The sequence below is a fragment of the Capricornis sumatraensis genome, chromosome 12, assembly GCF_032405125.1.
Source record: "Capricornis sumatraensis isolate serow.1 chromosome 12, serow.2, whole genome shotgun sequence".
NCBI lineage: Eukaryota > Metazoa > Chordata > Mammalia > Artiodactyla > Bovidae > Capricornis > Capricornis sumatraensis.
In genome coordinates, this window is record NC_091080.1 from 79,459,748 (window position 1) to 79,482,040 (window position 22,293).

Genomic DNA, 22,293 nt, shown 5'->3' on the forward strand with positions numbered 1-22,293 from the left:
TCTCTCCAGTCTTTATTGTATCTTAAAGATAAAATGGCATTTTGAAAGTCACATGCAGATCCAGTTAGCTCATGGTTGTATAGACACTGGCTCCTAAGAATAAACACTGTGCAGGGCCCTGTAGTAAGCACGGAGGTGCTGGAAACAGTGCGTGAGCTGTGCTCTCTGCTGTCAGAAAGCTGGAAACAGTTGGCCCTGAGAGAGAATGAGCCTCACGTAGAGGCCTAGCACTGTAGGAACTGCACCCATGAGACCATTTTTCCGTTTTCTCCTTTGTGATCATATTATGGTTTATAACCTGTGAGTTGAATTTTTTTCTTATTGAAGTATAGTTGATAAACAGTAGTATATTAGTTTCAGATGTACAGAAAAATGATTCAGTTTTATATGTGTATTTTTTCAGAAAATTTTCCATCATAAATTATTACAGGCTATTGAATATAGTTCCACAGAGCCCCTGGCTTGATTCTTCTGTGTCCCACATTATCTGGTATCAAAATAGCTTTTTGGAACCTTCATGTTCCTTGGGTATATAACTTTGCCATCCTACTTTGTGTAAAAATCTTCTGTAGCTCAACTGAGCAAAATGGTCTTTCTTGTTCAAAGCAGTTAACATGGCTTTTCTAACTTATTCACTATGCTTATTATGGTTCACAAATCCAGAGGCCTGGTTCTTGCTTTTGACTATAACCCGATGGTTCTCTTTGCGTCTGGATATCATCTATTTAATCTTCGTCTGTCTTGTTGACTTTGGGTCCCTGCTTCTTGCACAAAGTAAGTATGGGTGTAAATAACTATTTACGGTATGATTAAAATTTATAGCTGTATTTACTGTTATTATGTTAAACTCTTGCTGCCTTGTCTAACAAGTACACTTTGGTTCTAATGAATTGTATTAAAGCATTTGCAGCATGTGATTCCACAGTGTGGCCCGTGTAGAGAGGTCATTTGGGTCTTGATGGGACCTTTTACTCTTTTCTCTTTCTTTGAATGAGTTGATGTCTACTCAGCGATAGTAAGCTGACCTTAGAAACTTTCCTGGTAGTGTTTAGTAGTGGGATGGAGAGAACCAAATTTGCCATAAAGCTTTTTGTCCAAATTAGGACTTTAGATTTTGGCTTTAGGGCCACTGGGGTCTCTTAGTTGTAGATGCTTGGTGCACTGGGATGAGAAAGATTCTCTGTAGCAAAGGACATCATCCTCATCACTGTTTGGGTACCAAATGAGCGGGTGTTGGTGTATATGGTATGAATTTACCAGCCCTAAATATCCTATAAGAGCAATAGTGAATAACAGTCTTTAATATGGAGCAATGAGAATGATATTTTAGTTTTAAAAGCACTGGCTTTTAGAAACCATTGCCTTGTTTTTCATGGTTTCCAACTGTGGTTGCATTGGACATAGAAAGTGAAATTGCTTGGTTGTTCTTGAAACCACAATGACAAAAGTCTTAATAATAACATTATTCCTCATTGTCTACTGTATATTGACAGTGTTGAGATTAAGTTCATTTAAGTCTTTCTGAATTCATAGTGGTTTTAATTTTTTGGGAGGGAGGTTTTAATTGTATTGTGGACTCAATCAAATGATAGTAAAATTATAAGTAATATTGTCATTATATGTTAGTGATTTAAATATTATAAAGGAGTTATCTTAATAAAGTGATAGAAGGAACTGGCCTCAAGATCAAAAACAGGACTGACTTTTTTCCCCCTCTTATTCCTCATTTAGCTTTGAATGTCGGGCAGGGTGGCCTGATACTGTCCTATGCCCTCAACATCATAGTGGTGTTCCCATGGTGCATCAGGCTAAGCATTGAAGTTGAGAATATGGTGATGTTTATTTTAACATTCTTAACCTTGTACTACTTCTTGCCATTAAAAAGCATAGAAGGAATTCTTATGTAAAATATTAAAACTTGTTTTTACATCTAGCTCACAGAGGTTTTTATATCCTCCTCTATCTGTTTAAAGCTAATGTAAAAAAGTATATCTTTTACTCAGTCTTATGTGTGCCATGTCAGCAGGTTTTTATTCATCACAAACTGTCTTCAAATGTAATAAATGTCTCTGTAGGATGTTCTGAAATCTTGGAGAGAATATAAACCAGTTTGGGGGGAGGTTGTTTATTACTGTTTCTTTACTGGTAATTCCTCATTATTGTTAAAAGAAGAATTCAATATTTTGTAGTTATTTGTTTAATTGATAGATATCTGTCCCTGCCTCATTTTAGCATTTATTCTTGTATGTGTTAAACACCTGAATGTGCTGGTATCCCTCCTTTTTGGTAGAATAAGCTACCTCTCTGAATGTGCTATCAAAGATGTCAAGTTATTTTTGTTTAGGAGGCCTTGGCCAGTATTTAAATTATATTCTCCTTTGAGTATTGCATATAGTCCCAAAGAGAGAAAAACAATAAAAATGCAATATTTGCATTTCTGTCTTCTAATAGAGTAGAAAGTGAGAAATTATCAAAATGAGGTTTGATGACCATCCAGTTCTACTCCTCTATAACACGTGGCCCTTTTATAACCACTGATTAGTGTTCATAAGTATTCTTTCCTTTGACAAAATTCTTTTTATTCAGATGTGGAAAGTGAATAAATAAAATCTTTGCATTCATTTATCTAATTCTTTTAGTTTTAATATAATGCTGAAGGAAGCAGCCCTAAGTGAAACTGTTACAGGATGATGAATAAGTTTGTAAATCATCCAAGGAGTCATCACACTCCTACTTCAGTCCTTTGCAGATGCTAAGACTTGGAATATTCTTAATCATATAAAAAGCAGATATAAAGATATAAAAACAGAATGCCTTATTTACAGTCTCTGAACATCCATAAATAAAACCCTCTGTTCCTAACCCACATGATGCCATATATGTTTCAGATGATTTCAGTAGAAAGGGTGATAGAATATATAGAGCTTGAGCAAGAAGCACCCTGGGAACTCGAGTTTCGTCCACCACCAGACTGGCCCAACAATGGAATGATTGCCTTGAGCAAAGTGAACTTCAAGTACAGCTCAGATGGGCCTCTGGTATTGAAGGACCTGACAACAGACATTAAACCAGGAGAAAAGGTTTGTTTAAGCCATTTGCCTCTTTAAGATTCAGCTGAAGATTTAGTACCATATCTGCTGTTGACTTTCTTGTGTGTGTTGGGGGGACTCTTTGTTCTTCATGGGTGCAGATTAGATCAGTGACATCACAGGTGAATCTCTCTTGAAAACTGACCAGGGGATGGGGATCCCAGTATTTCTTTCCCTCTGTTGTGAACTCCCTCATGGTGGTTGGTGGGTCCTGAGCTCCTGAACTATAACTTAGCCTGACCCAGGACACTATATTGACACCTGATTATTCATGTGGATTCTGAGAAGTCAGCCTTGACTCACTGTCTCTAACTCTCCAATATCTCCTTTTTTCCCATCCATTCTTCTTTGTATTTCTGAAATCTTCTCTTCTTCCTATGATGCCCTTCAGCTATGGCCTCCTCCTCTGTCCTTTGGCCCTTCCCGTAGACTTGTCCTCCATTAACCCACACCTGACTGTCATCCTCCTGCCCTGCCCCCACAGACTGCTTCTTTCTGAAACACAGATCTGATCCTTACTGGACTGGGCGAGTTGCTGCTGGAACCATAGGGCAGTCCTAGATCCATTCTAGCAGGGATTGTGTGGCCAGCTCGGAGCCACCAAAGGAGAGACCAGAATCATGATTCAGTCAGGGGTGAAAAACCAGAGCCCTCCGTGGAGGCAGAGTCCAGAAACTCACTCAGATTTGATGAAAGCAAACTGAGAGGAGCAGGGAAGATTCTAGGTGTAAGATGGCAGAAAGACTTGTGACCTGGTCCTGTCAGCATCCATGTCGGCAAGTGATGTTCCTTTCCCATGCAGCTTGAGGCCCTCAGCTGGGACCAGGGCAGAGTCTTGAAGAACAGACTAAACCAGAACAGACAAGGCAGGAGGCATCTCTTCCCCACCTACCTCTCCAGCCTCAAGTCTTCATGTTCACACACTCCCCAACACTCGGGTTGTGCGTAGATTCTCCTAAAGCACCGCATCCTCCCTGCTTCCAGTATGCACACACTGCCCTCTCTACTTCAGAGACTCTTCCCCTCGATCATCTTCTGGTTAAAGCCTCCTCATTTTCTGAGTTAATTCTAATGTGTCTGCTTCCCAATTCCTCCTAATGTTGTATACCATTAAGATAGCATTTATTGTACATGTGTGCTTATAAGTATCCATCAACAGGTGAATAGCTAAATAAAATGTTACTCACTCACTCTCCCAGCCAGCAGCCCCTCAGCACCCTCTCTGTGCCCTGCAAAATACCACTTTCTGGGGAATAGAGCTAAAAAGAACATGCTCCCTGATCCATACAATGTAATATTATTCAGCCTCAAACAAGAAGGAATTTCTGACCCCTGGATAAACCTTGAGTACATCATACTAAATGAAATATGCCAGACACACAAGAAAAAAAATACTATATAATTCCACTTTTATGGTGTTCCTAGAGTAGTCAAATTCCTAAAGACAGAAAGTAGAATGATGGTCACCAAGGACAGAGGGATGGAAAGTAGGGAGTTATTGTTTAATGAGTATAGAATTTAAATTCTACAAGACAAAGAATAAAAGGCAAAAAATATTCTGGAGGTTTGTTGCACAACAATATGAAAACTTAAGAGTAAACTGTCAATTTAAATATAGTTAAATTGGCAAAGTGTATGTTATATATATTTTACCACAACTAAAATAAAAGAGAGCATCTTTACATGCTTTGTAATTTTGAGTCTATATCTCAGAATACCCTTAGGCTTCTAAAGATCAGGGAACATCTTATTTTTAGCTCTGTTCCCCAGAAAGTGTTCTGCAGGGCACACAGAGAGTGCTGAGGGACTGCTGGCTGCAAAGTTGAGTGAGTAATACATGGATAAGTGCAACCAGTAAACAAAACATACATACAAGGCAACTCCTTGTAAGTAATCAGTTTCCTAGATGTGTTAAATACTTTAGGAACTGCTGTTTAAATCTCTATCTACCTCAGACCCACCCAGTGGCCCATAGCCATATTTAATGAATGATACTCTTGTGACTCTGTGTGACACTATGGACTGCAGCCCTCCAGGCTCCTCTGGTCATGGGATTTTCCAGGCAAAAACACTAGAATGGGTTGCCATTTCCTTCTCCAGGAGGTCTTCCCAACCCAGGGATCGAACAGAGGTCTTTTACCTCTACTTGTATTGGAAGGTGGATTCTTTACCACTACTGCCACTTGGGAAGCCCTTGTGACATGAAAGAATATTAAATTTAATGACCAAATGATATCCAGGGCCTGGAGGAGGACATGACAACCTACTTCAGTATTCTTGCCAGGAAAATCCCCATGCACAGAGGAACCTGGGGGCCTACAGTCCAGAGAGCAGCTTCAGTTAGTCACATGGCAAAAGCTTGCTCCTAAGTATTTCCAGTTTCAGTGTAGGTTGGGAAAATAGTAACTGTATCTCATGATGCAATCCTGTCCTTAAAATCACCATAGATGTTGTTTGCTTACTAGCAGTTAAGTATGTCCATCAGATTTCCCATCGTAAACATAATTCTGTCAATTTGCTCCTGTCTTAAATTTCCCCCAAAGACATCAAATATGAATTATCTATATCTGAGGGACATAACATATCTGTATTCTTCTACCTTAAAATTCTCAAATCATAGGACTATCTGAGCTTCTAAAATGGTTGTGGGATAACTGAATCTGGAGACTGAATTAATAACTGCAGTTACTTGACTTTTGATTTGTGTCATGGTCCACTCACAGTATCACCATTAGTTTCATTTCTGTGTTTAAAGATTATAACCAGGCAGCATGTTCATGAAGTGATTTCATACCACCTGTGTACATCCTCAGGTTTCCTCTCCTGCTCACTTGTCCCAGGCCCTGTCACTCCTGGATATCCTTTTGTGTTGGATTTGATTGACTGAGGTTGCTGGGAGTGAGCCAGACCAACAGAAATGGGGCCTTATTCTCTCCCTCATTTCCTCTGCTGTCCCAATTCCTGGAAGTTAGGGTAAATGGGAAAAATTAATAGGTACTATGCTGGTTTCTAATTTATAAAAGAAATAGCAAGCAAAAAATGAGGTAAATAGCACCTTAGGCTTCCTGTGTAGATATTGAACATGGGTTGAGTTTTTCATTTAGATGATTTGATGGTTTATTTGATCATTTTAGAGAGTCCTAGGCTATTTTAAAGCATTTTTCAGCTCTAGAGGTAGATTGATGTTGGTTTGTCATTTTTTTTTTCTTGCTCAGAGTTATTACTTGGATAATACATTTTTATAAATGCTTACTAGACCTTGATATAATGTGCAAATATGTTAGTTTACTACGTTTTCTCCTTGTTTACTGTTTTCCTCAGCAACCCCTCCCCCCACTCCCAAATTGTCCCACTTTCTTTACCAGCTTCCTAATTCCTCATGACTCAGACTGTGGTGCCAGGGTCAACAGCATCTGCATCTCCTGGAGCTTCTTAGAGATGAAGAATCCCTTTCTCATACAGACTTCTTGACTCAGCATTAGATTTGAACAAGTAAAAGTAAAGTCCTAGTAAACTCCTAGTAAAGTCCTTTCTCTCCCATAGACAGTGTTTGATGACTCATAACCAATGACTTCCATGAAACATTCTTTGACAGTTTGAAATTGAGCTCATGAATCACCCAAACCCCTCTTGTGTCTGAGCATGAGACTCTAGAAAGTTCTGTATCACTTACCACCCTACAGATTCATATTTATATTCTGCAAATCATGCCTTTACATTATAATCTAAGACTGTGTGATTCCACTGCATTTCTTCACATCTTTTCAGTGAGTCTGTCTTTATCACAGGCAGTTTTCATCCTGCTCCAGCCTTCCCCACACCAGTCTTCTGCAGGGATTGGAGGGATTTCCCACAGGCTCAGCCCTGCCTGGACCTAGAATCAGAGACAGCCCCACACAGCAGTGTATGTACAGTTCTTTTTACCACCTGATGGGATAAAAAATGAGTCTTTCTGCCCCAAGCAGTGCCCGAGGTCTGTTTGGCCTGTTTCCTGGGGAACCTTGTGTCCCACTTAGCTGCAGGGTTCTTCCCCAGCCCACCTGTAGGTGCTGGTTTTTCCTGATGACAGCCTGCCCGCCTGATCTCAGTCATGCTCTTTGTTCAGAGATTTTGTCCTTCTTGTCCTACCCACTAGTTTATACTCACCCGTATCCACATCTTGCTTAAACTCTCTGGCCATAGGATCTCCATGTTAGGTCTGTTCCTTTAACTGTGGCTACACCTCACCCCACTTTCTCTGTTCTATTTAGCCAGAGGGACATAATAGGGAGTCAGGCCAACCAGGTGATAAAGAGGCCATCAGCAGAATGGAAAAGAACCTGACATATGTGGAATGAGTCCCATCCTGGCACTTAAAACTTTATTATTTCAGGCAGACTAGTTAATCTAACTAAGCCTTGATCTTCTCTTTTGCAAAATGGAGGTGACAGGACCTAATCTCTAAGGTACAACTTAAAAAATATAAGATACATAAAACACCCAGCATGGAGAGCAGCATGCAGTACATGCTTGGACAAAGATAGTTGTCATTTTCATAACGTGTAAAATGACTATAACCAGTTATACGTTGTTTACTATAAACTATCTCATGAAAATTAGAAGCTTAGCCATTTGCAATTGTATTTATGGCTATAGAATCCATCTGCTGTGTCTGTTTCCCTGTCCCTTATCACATTCCTAAACAATATAGTAATAGATCTTTCATACATTTCTCCAGCCTGAGTTAAAAACCTCAGCTCCCTACAGAGGCCTCTTTTGCACAGGACACCATAGGTAACACAAATAATACAAAGGCAAATTCAATGCGATCCTACTGTCAACATATACAGTCAGTCCAGTTGAGGAATAAGAAAAAGGCTGTATTAACTTTGTAAGAACTTTTATGGAAGTTTATTAAAAGATGGTATAACATCTGTTAGGATTGAAACAAGCCCCCATGAGGGGAGAAGTACAGAATTTCCCAGGAATTACATAGGTAAGGGAGGCTTTAGTAACTTGCAGTTAGAATTTTAGCAAGTGGAAATGTATGTGAAAGTCATTCCAGGAACTGGGGCTAGCATAAGCAAAGCACAATGCTCTGATTCTGTGAATGAAGACCTAGGCACCTGATATTCAGTTAAGTGAACTATCAGATGTATAACACACTTTCATGTTCAACTCCACAACTCCCTAGTGACCCCAAGGAAACTGACTCATGGACGTGAAGGATGGAGAGGTCAGATATCCTGGGGTGGAGTGATGTGCACAGAACTGGCCTTTGTGAGGTTAATCTGAGAAGTGAGAGCACGTGCACCAGAGTGGGCAGACATGAGAGGCAGGGAGCCAGGAACTCTTGTGCCTCCAGGAAGATGTCCTGGGAACGTGATTCTGCTTTTTGAAATTAAACTGATGTAAATTAAAACTAAGTTGTAACACATGGGTTTGTGAATGTGCAGGGAAAGAGCTGAAAGTAGAAATTGGTATCATATTTCTGGAGGTAGTTTGGCATTACTTATGAGTCTACTTTAAAAGTGTTCATACCTTTTTCTTGGCAATTCCACATATGAGAACTTAACTTAAGAAAATAATGACAGTTGTTTGCAAAGATTTGGCTTCAAGGGTATTTAACACAGTTATTTATAACAGCAAAATATAAGAGACTGCCTAAATATCTACCAATAGGGGGTTTATTAAATAATCACATACTGTAATATTACATAGTCATTAAAATAAATATTTTTAGTGAATATTAAATGAAAACAAATTGCAATATGTTCATATCTTATTTTGTTTAAATTAGTTTTTGTCTTCAACATACACACACATAGACACACACAAATCCAGGAAGAAAATACATCAATATTTTAGGAATGGATTTATTGGTGTGCAGGGGTGATGACTAGTATTTATTTACTTTCTAGATTTATTTGCACTGATTATGATTAATAAAAAGATTTGTTTGGTTTTTTAAAAGCTAACCACAGCCTGTTACTCACATAATGATTATGGTCATTAATATAAGGGACTGAGTCATGAAACATTGCAGGTATAGAATCTGTAGGCCTTGGTACCATGCTGGAATCAGGGAAAGCTGGAAATAAAGTGGACAGTTGAGCCTGGGAAAGAAGTAATGAGATTAAAGTAGGAAAGTCAGAAGAAGTGGCTGTTTTGTGGGGGCATTTGATGTTAATCGTGTGGAGTTCAGTGTATCAGTATGGAGATAATTCCGGGGCAAATGTCGATAAGTTGGTGTGGTTGTCAGAGACCAACCTGGCCTGGTTGGAAAAACAGAAAGGAACAGATGTAAAGCTGAGGTAAGACTGTTTCCAAGTATCTTTGGATTTAGGAATGTAAAATTACTGATACTGGTGACATTCCCCACAGGCACTTAGCAAAACCCTTTGGTGACCTGGGAAAGACTTCCAGACATAGCTTTGAACACTGGTAGAAATAGCCTGGACCAGATTTTCTTTGAGTTGCCTTTTTCTTATTCTCCTTTTTGGAGTTTGTGGTTTATAGTCCTGCTTACACACGTTCTTACAACACAGTTCTCACCTATGTCCTGATGTGTTTTGATTCACATATGAGAACACCCAGAAATACAGGGATACCTGGTTTTATTGTGCTGTACTGATACTGCATTTTTTGCAAGCTGAACATTTGCAGCAACCCTGCCTCAAACACGTGGATCAGAACCATTCCCTACAGAATTTGCTAACTTCATGTCTTTGGGTCACATTTTGGTAATTCTCACAGTATTTCAAACATTATTATTATTATATTTGTTATGATCTGTGATCCATGATCTTTGATGTTACTGCTATAATTTGCCAGAGGCTTAGTTGATAGCATTTTTAGACAATAAAGTTTTTTTTAAAATTAAGATACTAAAACTGTTTTTTAAGATGTAACGCTATTGCTCACATAACAGACTATAGTATAGCATACACATAACTTTTATATAGATGGGGAAACTAAAAAAGTGTGACTTGTTTTCTTGCAGTACTTATTTTATTGTGGTGGTCTGGAATTGAACCTTCCATGTTGCCCAGATCAGCCTGTACACAGAACACACGAGCTGTGCATGTATGCAGAAGAACCTTCCTATATGCAGAAAATGACCTATCAGTGTTAAATAAATTAAGATAGAAAATTGGCTACAAAGATAAATCAACTAAAGTTACTTTTCTTTCATGTAATCTCTGTAAAGATAAATTCCTTTTGGAAGTGCCATTATTGATCTTACAGATTAAGCTTTGGAACTTTGAAGGTATTCAAATGAGAAAATATGTAAGGTTCCCAGAATATAATCAGTGCTCAGAAAGATTTAATTCTTCTCTATTTAAAGCTGTGAATTTTAAAAATTTACTGACTGAATTAATTTACAAATGATTGAAAGCATGTCTTATGCCCATCATCAATTCCAAATTCCTAAATAGAGAGGAAATCATCTTTTGAGAAGCTCTCACTAGGGAATCTGCAGTTATGCAAGCTCATTGCTATGAAAAAGCCAGTTTCTGCATGCATGCTTTTATTCATTTTTATTGAAGTATAGTTGATTTATAATGTTGTGTTACTTTCAAAGTGATTCAGATGTATAGATTCTTTTTCCATATAGGTTATTACAAAGTACTGAGTATAGTTTCTTGTGCTATATGGTGAAGTGAAGTTGCTCAGTCATGTCCTACTCTTTGTGACTCCATGGACTGTAGCCCACTAAGCTCCTCCATCCATGGGATTTTTCCAGGCAAGGGTACTGGAGTGGGTTGCCATTTCTTTCTCCAGGGGATCTTCCTGACCCAGGGATTGAATCTGGGTCTCCCACATTGCAGGCAGATGCTTTACCATCTGAACCACCAGGGAAGCTATAGGGTAGGACCTTTTTTATTTTATATATGGTAATGTGTATGTGTTGTGCTATGCTTAGTTGCTCAGTCATGTCTGACTCTGCGACCCCATGGTCTGTAGCCCGCCAGGCTCCTCTGTCCATGGGGATTCTCCAGGCAGAAATACTAGAGTGGGTTTCCATGCCCTCCGCCAGAAGTAGTGTGTATATGTTACTCCAAAATTCCTAATTTACGCCCCCCCCCCACCACTTTCCCCTTTGGTAACCATAAATTTGTTTTCTATGTCTGTGAGTCTGTTTCTGTTTTGTAAATAAGTTCATTTGTATCATTTTTTAAAGATTCCACATGTAAGTGATAACATGACATTTGCTTTGCCTTTGTCTGATTTACTTCACTTAGTATAATCTCTTGGTCAATCCATGTTGCTGTAAATGGTAACATTTCATGACTTTTTATGGCTGAGTAGTATTCCCTTTATATATGTATCACATCTTCTTTATCCATTCCTCTGTTAATGGACATTTAATTTGCTTTCATGTCTAGGCTACTTTATATAGTGCTCTGCATAGATGTTTATAGCACACAGTGAAAAGCCAACTTTTATAATACAGTTTCATTCCTAACCAGCATTTTACCTGCATTATTGTGATCATTTGATCTTATTTTCAATGTGCTAATTTCTTTCTGCCTTGGTTTTAAATAACCAGACTGATACTTGACATATATCTTTCCAAGGTTTAACTATAAGTATTAATTGGTTTGTACAATGCCTTTTGAACTGTTCAGATGCAAGGTTCCATATAAATAGCAAATGTTTTTTGTGTTGTTGTTGATTTTATTATATGTGTTTTGCTTACTAGCTACAGTCTCTTAAGACACTGAGATGAGTATTTTACAATTTTAAAATGATTCCTTTCAAGACAGAACATAACCAAGGCATTTAATACCTTGACGTGATTTAGTTTCTTTACCAGAGAATGTGTGTATGCTCAGTCGCTCAATCATGTCTGACTCTTTGCGACCCTATGGACTTTAGCCTGCCATTCTCCTCTGTCCATGGGATTCTCCAGGCAAGAATACTGGAGTGGGTTGCCATTTCCTATTCCAGGGAATCTTTCCAACCTAGGGATTGAACCTGCGTCGTTGACATCTCCTGCATTGATGAGCATGTTCTTTACCACCAGTGCTACCTGGGAAGCCCAGAGTATAAGCCCTTTTAAATAATAGAACTCTGGGGAAATGTATACTTATTTATATGTAACAGTTCTGATTTGATTTGTTGATATCTCTATGAAATTATCCACAAAATTCTCAAAGTTCAAAATACACAGACAGTAGAAATAAAAACTAAAGATTTAGTTCTTGTGGAACACTTAAACAACTTCTGATTTTTTGTTGCTAATAGTTTTATTTTGTTATTTTTAATTCTTATTTGGACCAGGGGATCTCAACCCGAAGACATTTGTCAATGTATGACATTTTTGGTTGACAGTTTAGGGGTGCTTCTGGCCTCTAGAGGGTAGAGTCCATAGCTACTGCTAAACATCCTACAATACACAGAACAGCCTCCCACCCCATAACAATGAAGTATTTAAACAAAAATGTCAATAGTGCCATGGTTGAAAAATATATAGACTATATTCAATATAGAGCTTTTAAAATTCATCTTCAACCACCAGGGTTTCTCCCAGGTTTGTTGCATATTGTTAGTTCTTAATCCCTCCTGGATCTCTTCACAGGTTGGCATCGTGGGAAGAACAGGAGCTGGAAAAAGTTCTTTCATTGCTGCCCTCTTTAGATTGTCAGAGCCTGAAGGTAGAGTGTGGATTGATAAGATCTTGATAACTGAAATTGGACTTCATGATTTAAGGAAGAAAATGTCAATCATACCTCAAGTATGTATATCAGAACATTCTCACATGTTCTTTTCATCCAGTATCTAAGTTTAATTGCTTTTAATTTGATTGATTTTAAAAATGAATGAAAGGGTTAATATTCTCCCCTCCTCAGTAGAGCATATTTTTAACAGCAGGTATTTTCAGCAGATACTTTAATCAGAACCCAGGTTTTGTTGTTTGTTCTTTTGGTTTGTGTGTATGTGATGTAATAACTTATCCAGATAGATTTCTAGACTTAAAATTTTGCCAGATGCCACAGTCTTATCCACTGATAACACACAATTCTGAAAACAATATGACAAATGATTTAGCACTGGAGAGGATTCTATAGGGAAACACAGGTTGTGTCTTACTGATGGAATTTTGCTATGGGAAATAAAGTTAACTTTTTAAAGGTGATTATCTCCCTGCAGGGCTTTTTGTGGAACTGTGGAACTTTAAGAATTACAGAGTGTATGGATGCTTTGGGGAGACTTTAATAAATGAGTGATTAATAAAAAAAATTTAATGAGGCAAGAAAATCACTTCAGCATTCTTGTGTTGAGAACCCAATAAACAGTATGAAAAGGCAAAAAGATATGATACTGAAAGATGAACCCCAATAGGTTTCCAATATGCTACTGGAGAAGAATGGAGAAATAGCTCCAGAAGGAATAAAGAGGCTGAACCAAAGTGGAAGCAACGCCCAGTTGTGGATGTGTCTGGTGGTAAAAGTAAAGTCTGATGCTGTAAAGAACAATATTGCAGAGGAACCTGGAATGTTAGGTCCATGAATCAAGGTAAATTGGAAGTGGTCAAACAGGAGATGACAAGAGTGAACATTGACATTCTAGGAATCAGTGAACTAAAATGGATAGGAATAGGTGAATTTAATTCAGATGACCATTATATCTACTACTGTGGGCAAGAATCTCTTAGAAGAAATGGAGTAGCCTTCATAATCAACAAAAGAGTCTGAAATGCAGTACTTGGGTGCAATCTCAAAAATGGCAGAATAATCTTGGTTTGTTTTCAAGGCAAACCATTCTACATCACAGTAATCCAAGTCTATGCCCCAACAACTAATGCTGAACAAGGTGAAGCTGAATGGTTCTATCTAAACCTACAAGACCTTCTAGAACTAATACCAAAAAAAGATGTCCTTTTCATAAAAATCATTGCAGATGGTGGCTGCAGCCATGAAATTAAGAGACACTTGCTCTTTGGAAGAAAAACTATGACAAACCCAGACAGCATATTAAAAAGCAGAGACATCATTTTGCTGACAAAGGTCTGTATAGACAAAGCTATGGCTTTTCTAATAGTCATGCACGGATGTGAGAGTTGGACCATAAAGAAGGATGAGTGCCGAAGATTTGATGCTTTCAAACTGTGGTGTTGGAGAGGATGTTTGAGAGTCTCTTCAACAAGGAGATCAAGCCAGTCAGTCCTAAAGGAAATCAACTCTGAATATTCATTGGAAGGACCAATGCTGAAATTGAAGCTCCAATACTTTGGCCACTTGATGTAAAGAACTGACTCTTTAGAAAAGACCCTGATGCTGGGAAAGATTGCAGGAAGGAGGAGAAGGGGGTGACAGAGGATGAGATGGTTGGATGGCATCATTGACCCAATGGACATGAGTTTGAGCAAACTCTGGAGATAGTGAAGGACTTGGAAGCCTGGTGTGCTGCAGTCTATAGGGTCGCAAAGAGTCAGAACTTAGTGACTGAACAACAACAACAAGCAGGCAAGCAGTAGGGAATAGTGAAGAAGAATATAGGATATGGAATTCCATTTCTGTGCATCTCAATATTCTCTCCCTCACAAGGCAGCCAATAAGTACCAACTCCTTGAGCTATTGTGATGACTTAATAGGTCTGTGTATGGGATGCTTCATATAAAACCAGTATCTGGCTGCTGTGATGGTGGAAAGTTGAATTGACCATTTCTTCTTGGCCTCTGATTCTGTTTTCCTTTGTTCTGCGTCTTAAAGAAGTATAATTTTCAGGAAATATTTTGGCAATTCTTTAAAATGTAACAAAAGTGAATAAGTATAGATCAAAATAAGAAGATATTTCTCCCAGTGCTATGTCCTTCACTTGAACAGTATCAGTTTAGAAACAAGTTTATTCACTATGTGTCATGGGCTAATAAGTATCAGAAGATACTTAAAATCTTAGCCCTCCCCAGCCAAGAGTCTTTTCTCTTTACAATGTCTTGCTGACTACAGAGATGAAAAAATCTGTTGACTTGAATACTTAAAGTTACTTGTCTGAGTGCAAAAAGCTTACATCCCCCTTCCCCAAAGGAGTAGGAAGCAGTGATGCTTGTGTCTCAACACCCTGATTTAGGGAACCTAGGAAGCTGAGAGGAGACTCTGCAGAGGGGGAGCCCAAGGCTGTTTCTTTGAGTTGCCCCACTCAGGTGAGCCAGGCCCACACCATCTTCCCTGGCTCCCTGCTCCCTGTGATCCTGGGAGCAGCAGCTAGCTTCTGGGATCATTCCTCTTTCTCTCTCTCTCCCTGCTAGGTTCATCCCCATCACTGTTGACCCCACCACGAGCAAGTCAGAACTGGGGGAGATGTGATAGCACCAAGCACCTGCATAGGAGCCAGAGGCAGGGAAATGGTGTCTTAGAGCATCAGTCCTGGAGTCATGGGGGGTGGTGGGAAGCTTTCAGAAACAAATACTATATTCTTAAGAAAATGCTCCTCAATTTGTGTTCAAAATTTCAGGAATAAGTAAAAACTGAAAGCAGTTCCTAGGTACTTTCCTTAAACAACAGGGAGCTGAAGTGTGTGCATCCTTTATGCTCATGATGTGAGATAGTTATGTTCCCCAGAAAGAACACCACGGAGTGATTACATTCAAGTAGTAGCTGCTTATCTAAAATAATCTGAAAAAAGTGGATTTCAAAACTTCTTTGGATGACTCTCTGCACCTAGAGACCCTTATGCTGTTGGCACAAAGAAAATGTTTTCAGTTGAAGAGAGATGCCTTGCAAATTGAGTGTTTATGATTACAGACCAAGGGTTGGCACAGATCAGCACAGATCTGTTTATTATGATTAAACAGATTCATTTTTATATGTAATAGGTTTTTAAAAAATCAAGGCAAAAGTTAGCTATTTTTTTAAAAATAGCCTACTCTGCTCTTTTGGTATTTCTATTTCCTGAGCTTTCTATAGTAGGTTGAAAGAGGTAAATCAGAGCTGTCTCTCTCTAAGACATCCCAAATTACCTGGCTTTCTTTCCCTTTTTTTCCTCATTGAGAACAAAACTCAGAAGAGGTTGATGTTCTATTACTAGACTCTAGACCAATGCAGTCAGAAGTTTTTGTTAAGTCCCTTTGAACTGTTCCCTGGAGCTACCAAAAGAGAACTTTACAGGACTTGTATTCATTTCTTTTGCTGGCAAGCAATATTCTTTCTTCTGAATATGGATGATGATCAGTTCATTTAGAGCCTGCTGCTTCTAAGTCTCTTCAGTTGTGTCTGACTCTTTGTGACCCCCACAGATTGTAGCCTGTCAGGCTCCTCTGTCCATGGGATTCTCCAGGCAAGAATACTGGAGTGCCATTTCCTCCTCCAGGGATCTTCCTGAGCCAGGGATTGAACTCGTTTAGAGGCTACAGGGTTACAAAAAAAAAAAAAAAAAAAGGAAGCACACTAGGATTTTAAAACAACTCTGGGTCCTTATTCTTAAAACAGGGAGATGAGCTGCACCTTAAAGGTTCTCAGATTAGAAATGAGGACAGAGCTTTTAGGACTCAAGGAAGCAGCAGCTGTAGTTACGCTTCATTACATTAGTGGAGGGCAGTTTCCTGGTTTGGGACTCAAATCATTAAAACTGTTGTTCTTTATCTGCCCCATTTATAACCACTTGTATGATTTTTGTCTAGGTCCCAGGCTCTTTTAAGCATCAGGTTAGTGGGCAGAGATTCTTTGTAAGATAATGAAAGTCTTATCTTCCAGGAGCATATAAAAAGGTCCAGTAAGACTGAGGTTTTCAGGCTTGCAGTTGTGTTGAGGGATTATCAATTTGCTACACTAAACGCTCTGATTCAGAGTGGCCATTTTTGTGTCACATGTCTAATATGAACTTACAGTAGTAACAAGGGAAAAATTACTACGAAATATGGTATGAAGGGTTACATTTAAAAAGTATCAACTTTATGCCATGATGAAAAACAGATTTGAAGCTAGTACTCCATTTAAAACACTCTATTGACAAAGAGCATTTATTTTCCTGACTCTGCTGTGCCAGCTAACTCTTATTGTTGTTGTTCAGTTGTTATGTCCAACACTTTGTGACCTGTAGCACACTAGGCTCCTCTAACTGTCTAATTCTCATTAAATGAGATTTAATTGTGTACCTTCAGAAAGAATATACTTAGACCAATAAATTTAGTGTATTTTTATAAGAAGTTTTTATGTTCTACTGTAAATCTCTACACTGAAGTGTTCTGCCTGTAAACATCTTTATAATGCTTATTTATAAGATTAGTTTATTTACTTCATTGCCTAGAGGTGGGTACTGTAATAATAATATCTGTTGTTATTACTTTGATCCTTATCTGCCCTTGCATATGTGTCTACTGTGAGCACTTTTACAGTCAGATCTACAGTTCATATTTCAATAGATAATTCTTTTTATTCAATAAGCTTTGATGAAAATTCTACTGATTTTGAGATAAATATTTGGCATGTCAAACAAAGGGAAATACTCTTATTTATTAAACTATGTTCTTCCATCTACTACAGCTAAATGAACATGCATAATCTCCCAATATATCCTTTTAAACTAGCAGTATAGATGTAAGTGGGTACCCTTATTGCAATGGGAAATGCTTAAACTTAATTTTTAGTTTCAGTTGCTCAGTCTCAGGAAGGAGAGATAAGAAAGCCTTCCTCAGTGATCAGTGCAGAGAAATAGAGGAAAACTATAGAATGGGAAAGACTAGAGATCTCTTCAAGAAAATTAGAGATACCGAGGGAACATTTCATGCAAAGATGGGCACAATAAAGGACAGAAATGATATGGACCTAACAGAAGCAGAAGATATTAATAAGAGGTGGCAAGAATACACAAGAACTATACAAAAAAGATCTTCATGACCCAAACAATCATGATGCTGTGATCACCCACCTAGAGTCAGACATGCTGGTGTGAAGTTAAGTGGACCTTAGGAAGCATCACTATGAACCAAGTTAGTGGAAGTAGTGGATGGAATTCCAGTTGAGCTATTTCAAATCCTAAAAGGTGATGCTGTTAGAGTGCTGCACTCAATATGCCAACAAATTTGGAAAATTCATGAGTGGCCACAGGACTGAAAAGGTCAGTTTTCATTCAAATCTCAAAGAAAGGCAATGTCAAAGAATGTTCATATTACTGCACAATTGCACTCATCTCACACGCTAGCAAAGTCATGCTCAAAATTCTCCAAGCCAGGCTTTGACAGTAAGTGAACTGTGAAATTCTAGATGTTCAAGTTAGATTTAGAAAAGGCAGAGGAACCAGAGATCAAATTGCCAGCATCTGTTGGATCATTGGAAAAGCAAAAGAGTTCCAGAAAAACATCTAGTTCTGCTTTATTGACTATGCCAAAACCTTTCATTGTGTGGGATCACAACAAACTCTGGTAAATTCTTGAAGAAATGGGAATATCAGACCACCTTACTTGCCTCTTGAGAAATCTGTATGCAGGTCAAGAAGCAACAGTTAGAACTGGACATGGAATCACAGATTGGTTCCAAATCAGGAAAGGAGTATGCCGAGGTTATATATTGTCACCCTGCTTATATAAATTATATGCAGAGTATATCATGAAAAATGCTGGGCTGGATGAAGCACAAGCTGGAATCAAGATTGCTGGGAGAAATATCAATAACCTCAGATATGCAGATGACATTACCCTTATGGCAGAAAGCAAAGAAGAGCTAAAGCACCTCTTGATGAAAGTGAAAAAGGAGAGTGAAAAAGTTGGCTTAAAACTCAACATTCAGAAAACTAAGATCATGATATCCGATCCTATCACTTCATGACAAACAGATGGGGAAACAATGGAAACAGTGAGAGATTTTATTTTTTGGGTCTCCAGAATCACTGCAGTTGGTAATTACAGCCATGAAATTAAAAGACACTTGCTCCTTGGAAGAAAAGCTATGACAAACCTAGACAGCATATTAAGAAGCAGAAACATGACTTTGCCGACAAAGGTCCATCTAGTCAAAGCTATGGTTTTTCCAGTAGTTATGTATAGATGTGAAAGTTGGAGTATAAAGAAAGCTGAACACAAAAGAATTGATGCTTTTGAACTGTGGTGTTGGAGAGGACTCTTGAGAGTCCCTTGGACTGCAAGGAGATCCAACCAGTCCCTCCTAAAGGAAATCAGTTCTGGATATTCATTGGAAGGACTGATGCTGAAGCTGAAACTCCAATACTTTGGCCACCTGATGCGAAGAACTGACTCATTTGAAAAAACCCTGATGCTGGGAAAGATTGAAGTTAGGAAGAGAAGGGGACGACAGAGGATGAGATGGTTGGATGGCATCACTGACTCAATGGACATGAGTTTGAGTAAACTCTGGGAGCTGGTGAAGGGCAGGGCAGCCTGGTATTTTGCAGCAGTCCATGGGGTCACAAAGAGTTGGACATGACTGAGTGATTGAACTGAATTGAACTGATTTGCCACCTTATTATTAATGATTGTAGTAAACTTTGTGGGTTTTTTTTTTTCATTTTAAATCTGTTCTTTAAAAACTGGAATGAAATGAAGAGACTGCAGTAATAACATTCTCTATTTTGTTGTATTTAGGATCCTATTGTGTTCACTGGAACAATGAGGGAAAATCTGGATCCCTTTAATAAGCATACAGATGAGGAACTATGGAATGTCTTAGAAGAGGTAATTTATTAAATATGATAAACTTGTTAGCATCAATATCTAATGTGTGTGTACATTTAAAAGCATTGTAGGTAATTAAGGGTGCTTAACAGTTTAATTGACTTCATTTATCTCCTAAGAGAACATTGATGACATGGGTGTACTTAAAATGTATGTAAGATGAAATGAGCACTTATGAAAACCAACAGTATAATGCATCATGTTTCCATTTTACCTTTTTCCCTAGAACCCAAAGCAATTAGATACACTACGTTTCTTGCCCTTAGTAGAACACTAAACTAGAAGGTAAAATTATGTGTTCAAATTCTACTAGTGACCTAGTGAATTAAATACCTTAATTTGCAACATTCATTTTATTCTTTTGATCTTAGGAAGTATCTACTATGTGGAATATCAGGTGTTTTTCATTATTAACAGAAAGATAAATGAGATCATGCCAGTAACATGGTGTGAAATTTCATAAGAAAGAGTTTATTAAAGATATATTATACATTTGACAAGTGATAATTATTTATTAGCAGTTGCATCATTCAATGCCACGTAGCATATGCTGGTAACAGAACTCTGGAGCTGAGAGTTTGTACTAAGAGAGGCTTTGTACTAAGTTCATTTCTAGAGGATTTTCTATTATTTGTGTCATGTTTCTCTCTGGCCCACTACTTTGAATCTCCTTGGTCTTGTATGAAAAGGATTTTGACTGTTAAGATGCTCTTTTTAAAAAAATTTTAATATTATTTATTTCTGTGCATTTTCCCTAGTTTTGCAAATTTATTCTAAGGTACTGATGGCAGAAACTCTACCTAGACTTCTAAATAATAGGCAGACTTCTAGGCTCTCATAGAAAATACCTAGCCAGGTCTTTTGCCTTGAAAGAGTATGTGTTGCACAAATAGGCACTGATATTTATTTTCTCTCATTTTAGAGAATTGTACCTTATTTCTTAATTTTTTTTTTTTTTTGGTCAAAAATACCAGAAAGCAATTGCTTACATTGTTGTTTTGAATCAGTGTTTTTATCTTTTGGTGTCACTTTTCCAGGGATAGCACTGAGATGTGTAATTCATAGAGGGCCTTTGACTATGAGTCAGCAGATTTGGAGGTCTGACAATTTCCTGCCAATAATTCTGGTTTCTGAACGTTGTCAGCATTGGGTCTTTACACACCCACCCTGCTTTCCAGCAATTGTGGGAATTTTATTTTCCTAAATCAGGCTGGTTACTTCACCTTATCCTAATTGGAAAACAGTGGGCCTCTGATTTCATTTAAGTTTGTAAGTCTTTCTACAGTGAAATTCTAGAAGAAAAGAGGTGGGAACAATAAACCACCAAGTGTAAATAAAAGTAAGATGATAGACTGTTCTCGAGATCATAGGATGCATTTACTGGTGAAATTGGGACACATTTTAAACTGGAAGCTCTGGTATAGCCCTACTTATTTCTGAGCTTGAGATCTCTCTTCAGAGATTCTCCGAAAAATTACTTTAAAATTTTAAAAAACATTATTCCATGGACAGAAAAAAATGTTAATTGGAGATAAATCCTGTTAAAAACTCTCTTAGAACTTGGCCCTAAAACTTGTTAATTCACCTGAAGGAGCTAAAATTAAAATAAAATTTAGTAGCCTCTCAATTCTAAGATGATGAGTGATACATGATACTAAGATCTACATTTATTTAGACTACATTTGGAACTTTCATAAACAGAAATAAATATGAGTTTATGTCACAAAGTGAAGTGTGTGGTTTCCGTGTATTGCTTCTGAAATTAACCCTATTATTTTAGTGATATATCTTAAAGTGAGAAATCATCCCATCATTGTGTTCCTCTGGGAATTATTTCTTTATGTCCTTTGTATATATTGTTTACCGATCTTCACTGGAAAACATGTAAATCTCATAAAGAAGTAATTCCTAGAGGAACACCATGATGGGATGATTTCTCAGTTTAAGCAATGAGGTCAGTTTTTAGGTGGATTAAAAACCCCAGTCATTGCTTTATAAATAAAGCCAAAGTGAAACTGCCAATCAAAACTAATACAGTTGACCTGAGAGTAAGAGGGCACCCATTTTACTCTTTAAGAACTTTAACTAAAAGGAAAAGATGCTTAAAAATTTTTTTAAAGTCCTGTATTTCTGCCTCCTCATTCTCTCCTGTTAGAGATGGACGTCCATAAGGGAGATAGCCCTGTGGATGCTGTCCCTCTCATCTTGATTATTTTTCAAAATATGTTAAAAATATGTTTTTCAATTTCTGAAAAATAGCCAACTTACTATACACTGAAGAATGTTCATTAGAAGTTAGAGCACCTAAAAAAAAAAATAGCAGCTCTACAAATATATCGAGTAGTGCTTAAAGATGAAGCACTTTATCACTCAAAGATTAAAAGAGCAGAGTAGATAAAACTCTGGAAATGAGTCAGCAGTGTGTTGCTTCCGCTGAAAAAACAAAACAGTTTTGATCCAGGAGTTTACAATTGAGAATATAGTATGTCATGTCAAAACTGTGCAGAAAACATCCAGTTATGTGAACCATTGATAGTATCTCTCTTAAAATACAAGTATGTCTCATCATACAGGAAGCCAAGATACAGAAAT

The 22,293-nt window shown here is 37.9% G+C and overlaps 1 protein-coding gene across 1 annotated transcript in view; it reads left to right on the forward strand.

The window, feature by feature from the left end:
* The window catches only part of LOC138089044 (ATP-binding cassette sub-family C member 4-like), a 309,781-nt gene that overhangs the window by 273,708 nt on the left and 13,780 nt on the right, over nt 1–22,293 (forward strand). The window contains exons 23-27 of the mRNA XM_068984368.1: nt 664–774; nt 1,732–1,832; nt 2,889–3,080; nt 12,655–12,810; nt 19,612–19,701. Of these exons, the coding sequence (XP_068840469.1) occupies nt 664–774; nt 1,732–1,832; nt 2,889–3,080; nt 12,655–12,810; nt 19,612–19,701 (650 nt within the window). The remainder of the gene's footprint in view (nt 1–663; nt 775–1,731; nt 1,833–2,888; nt 3,081–12,654; nt 12,811–19,611; nt 19,702–22,293) is intronic.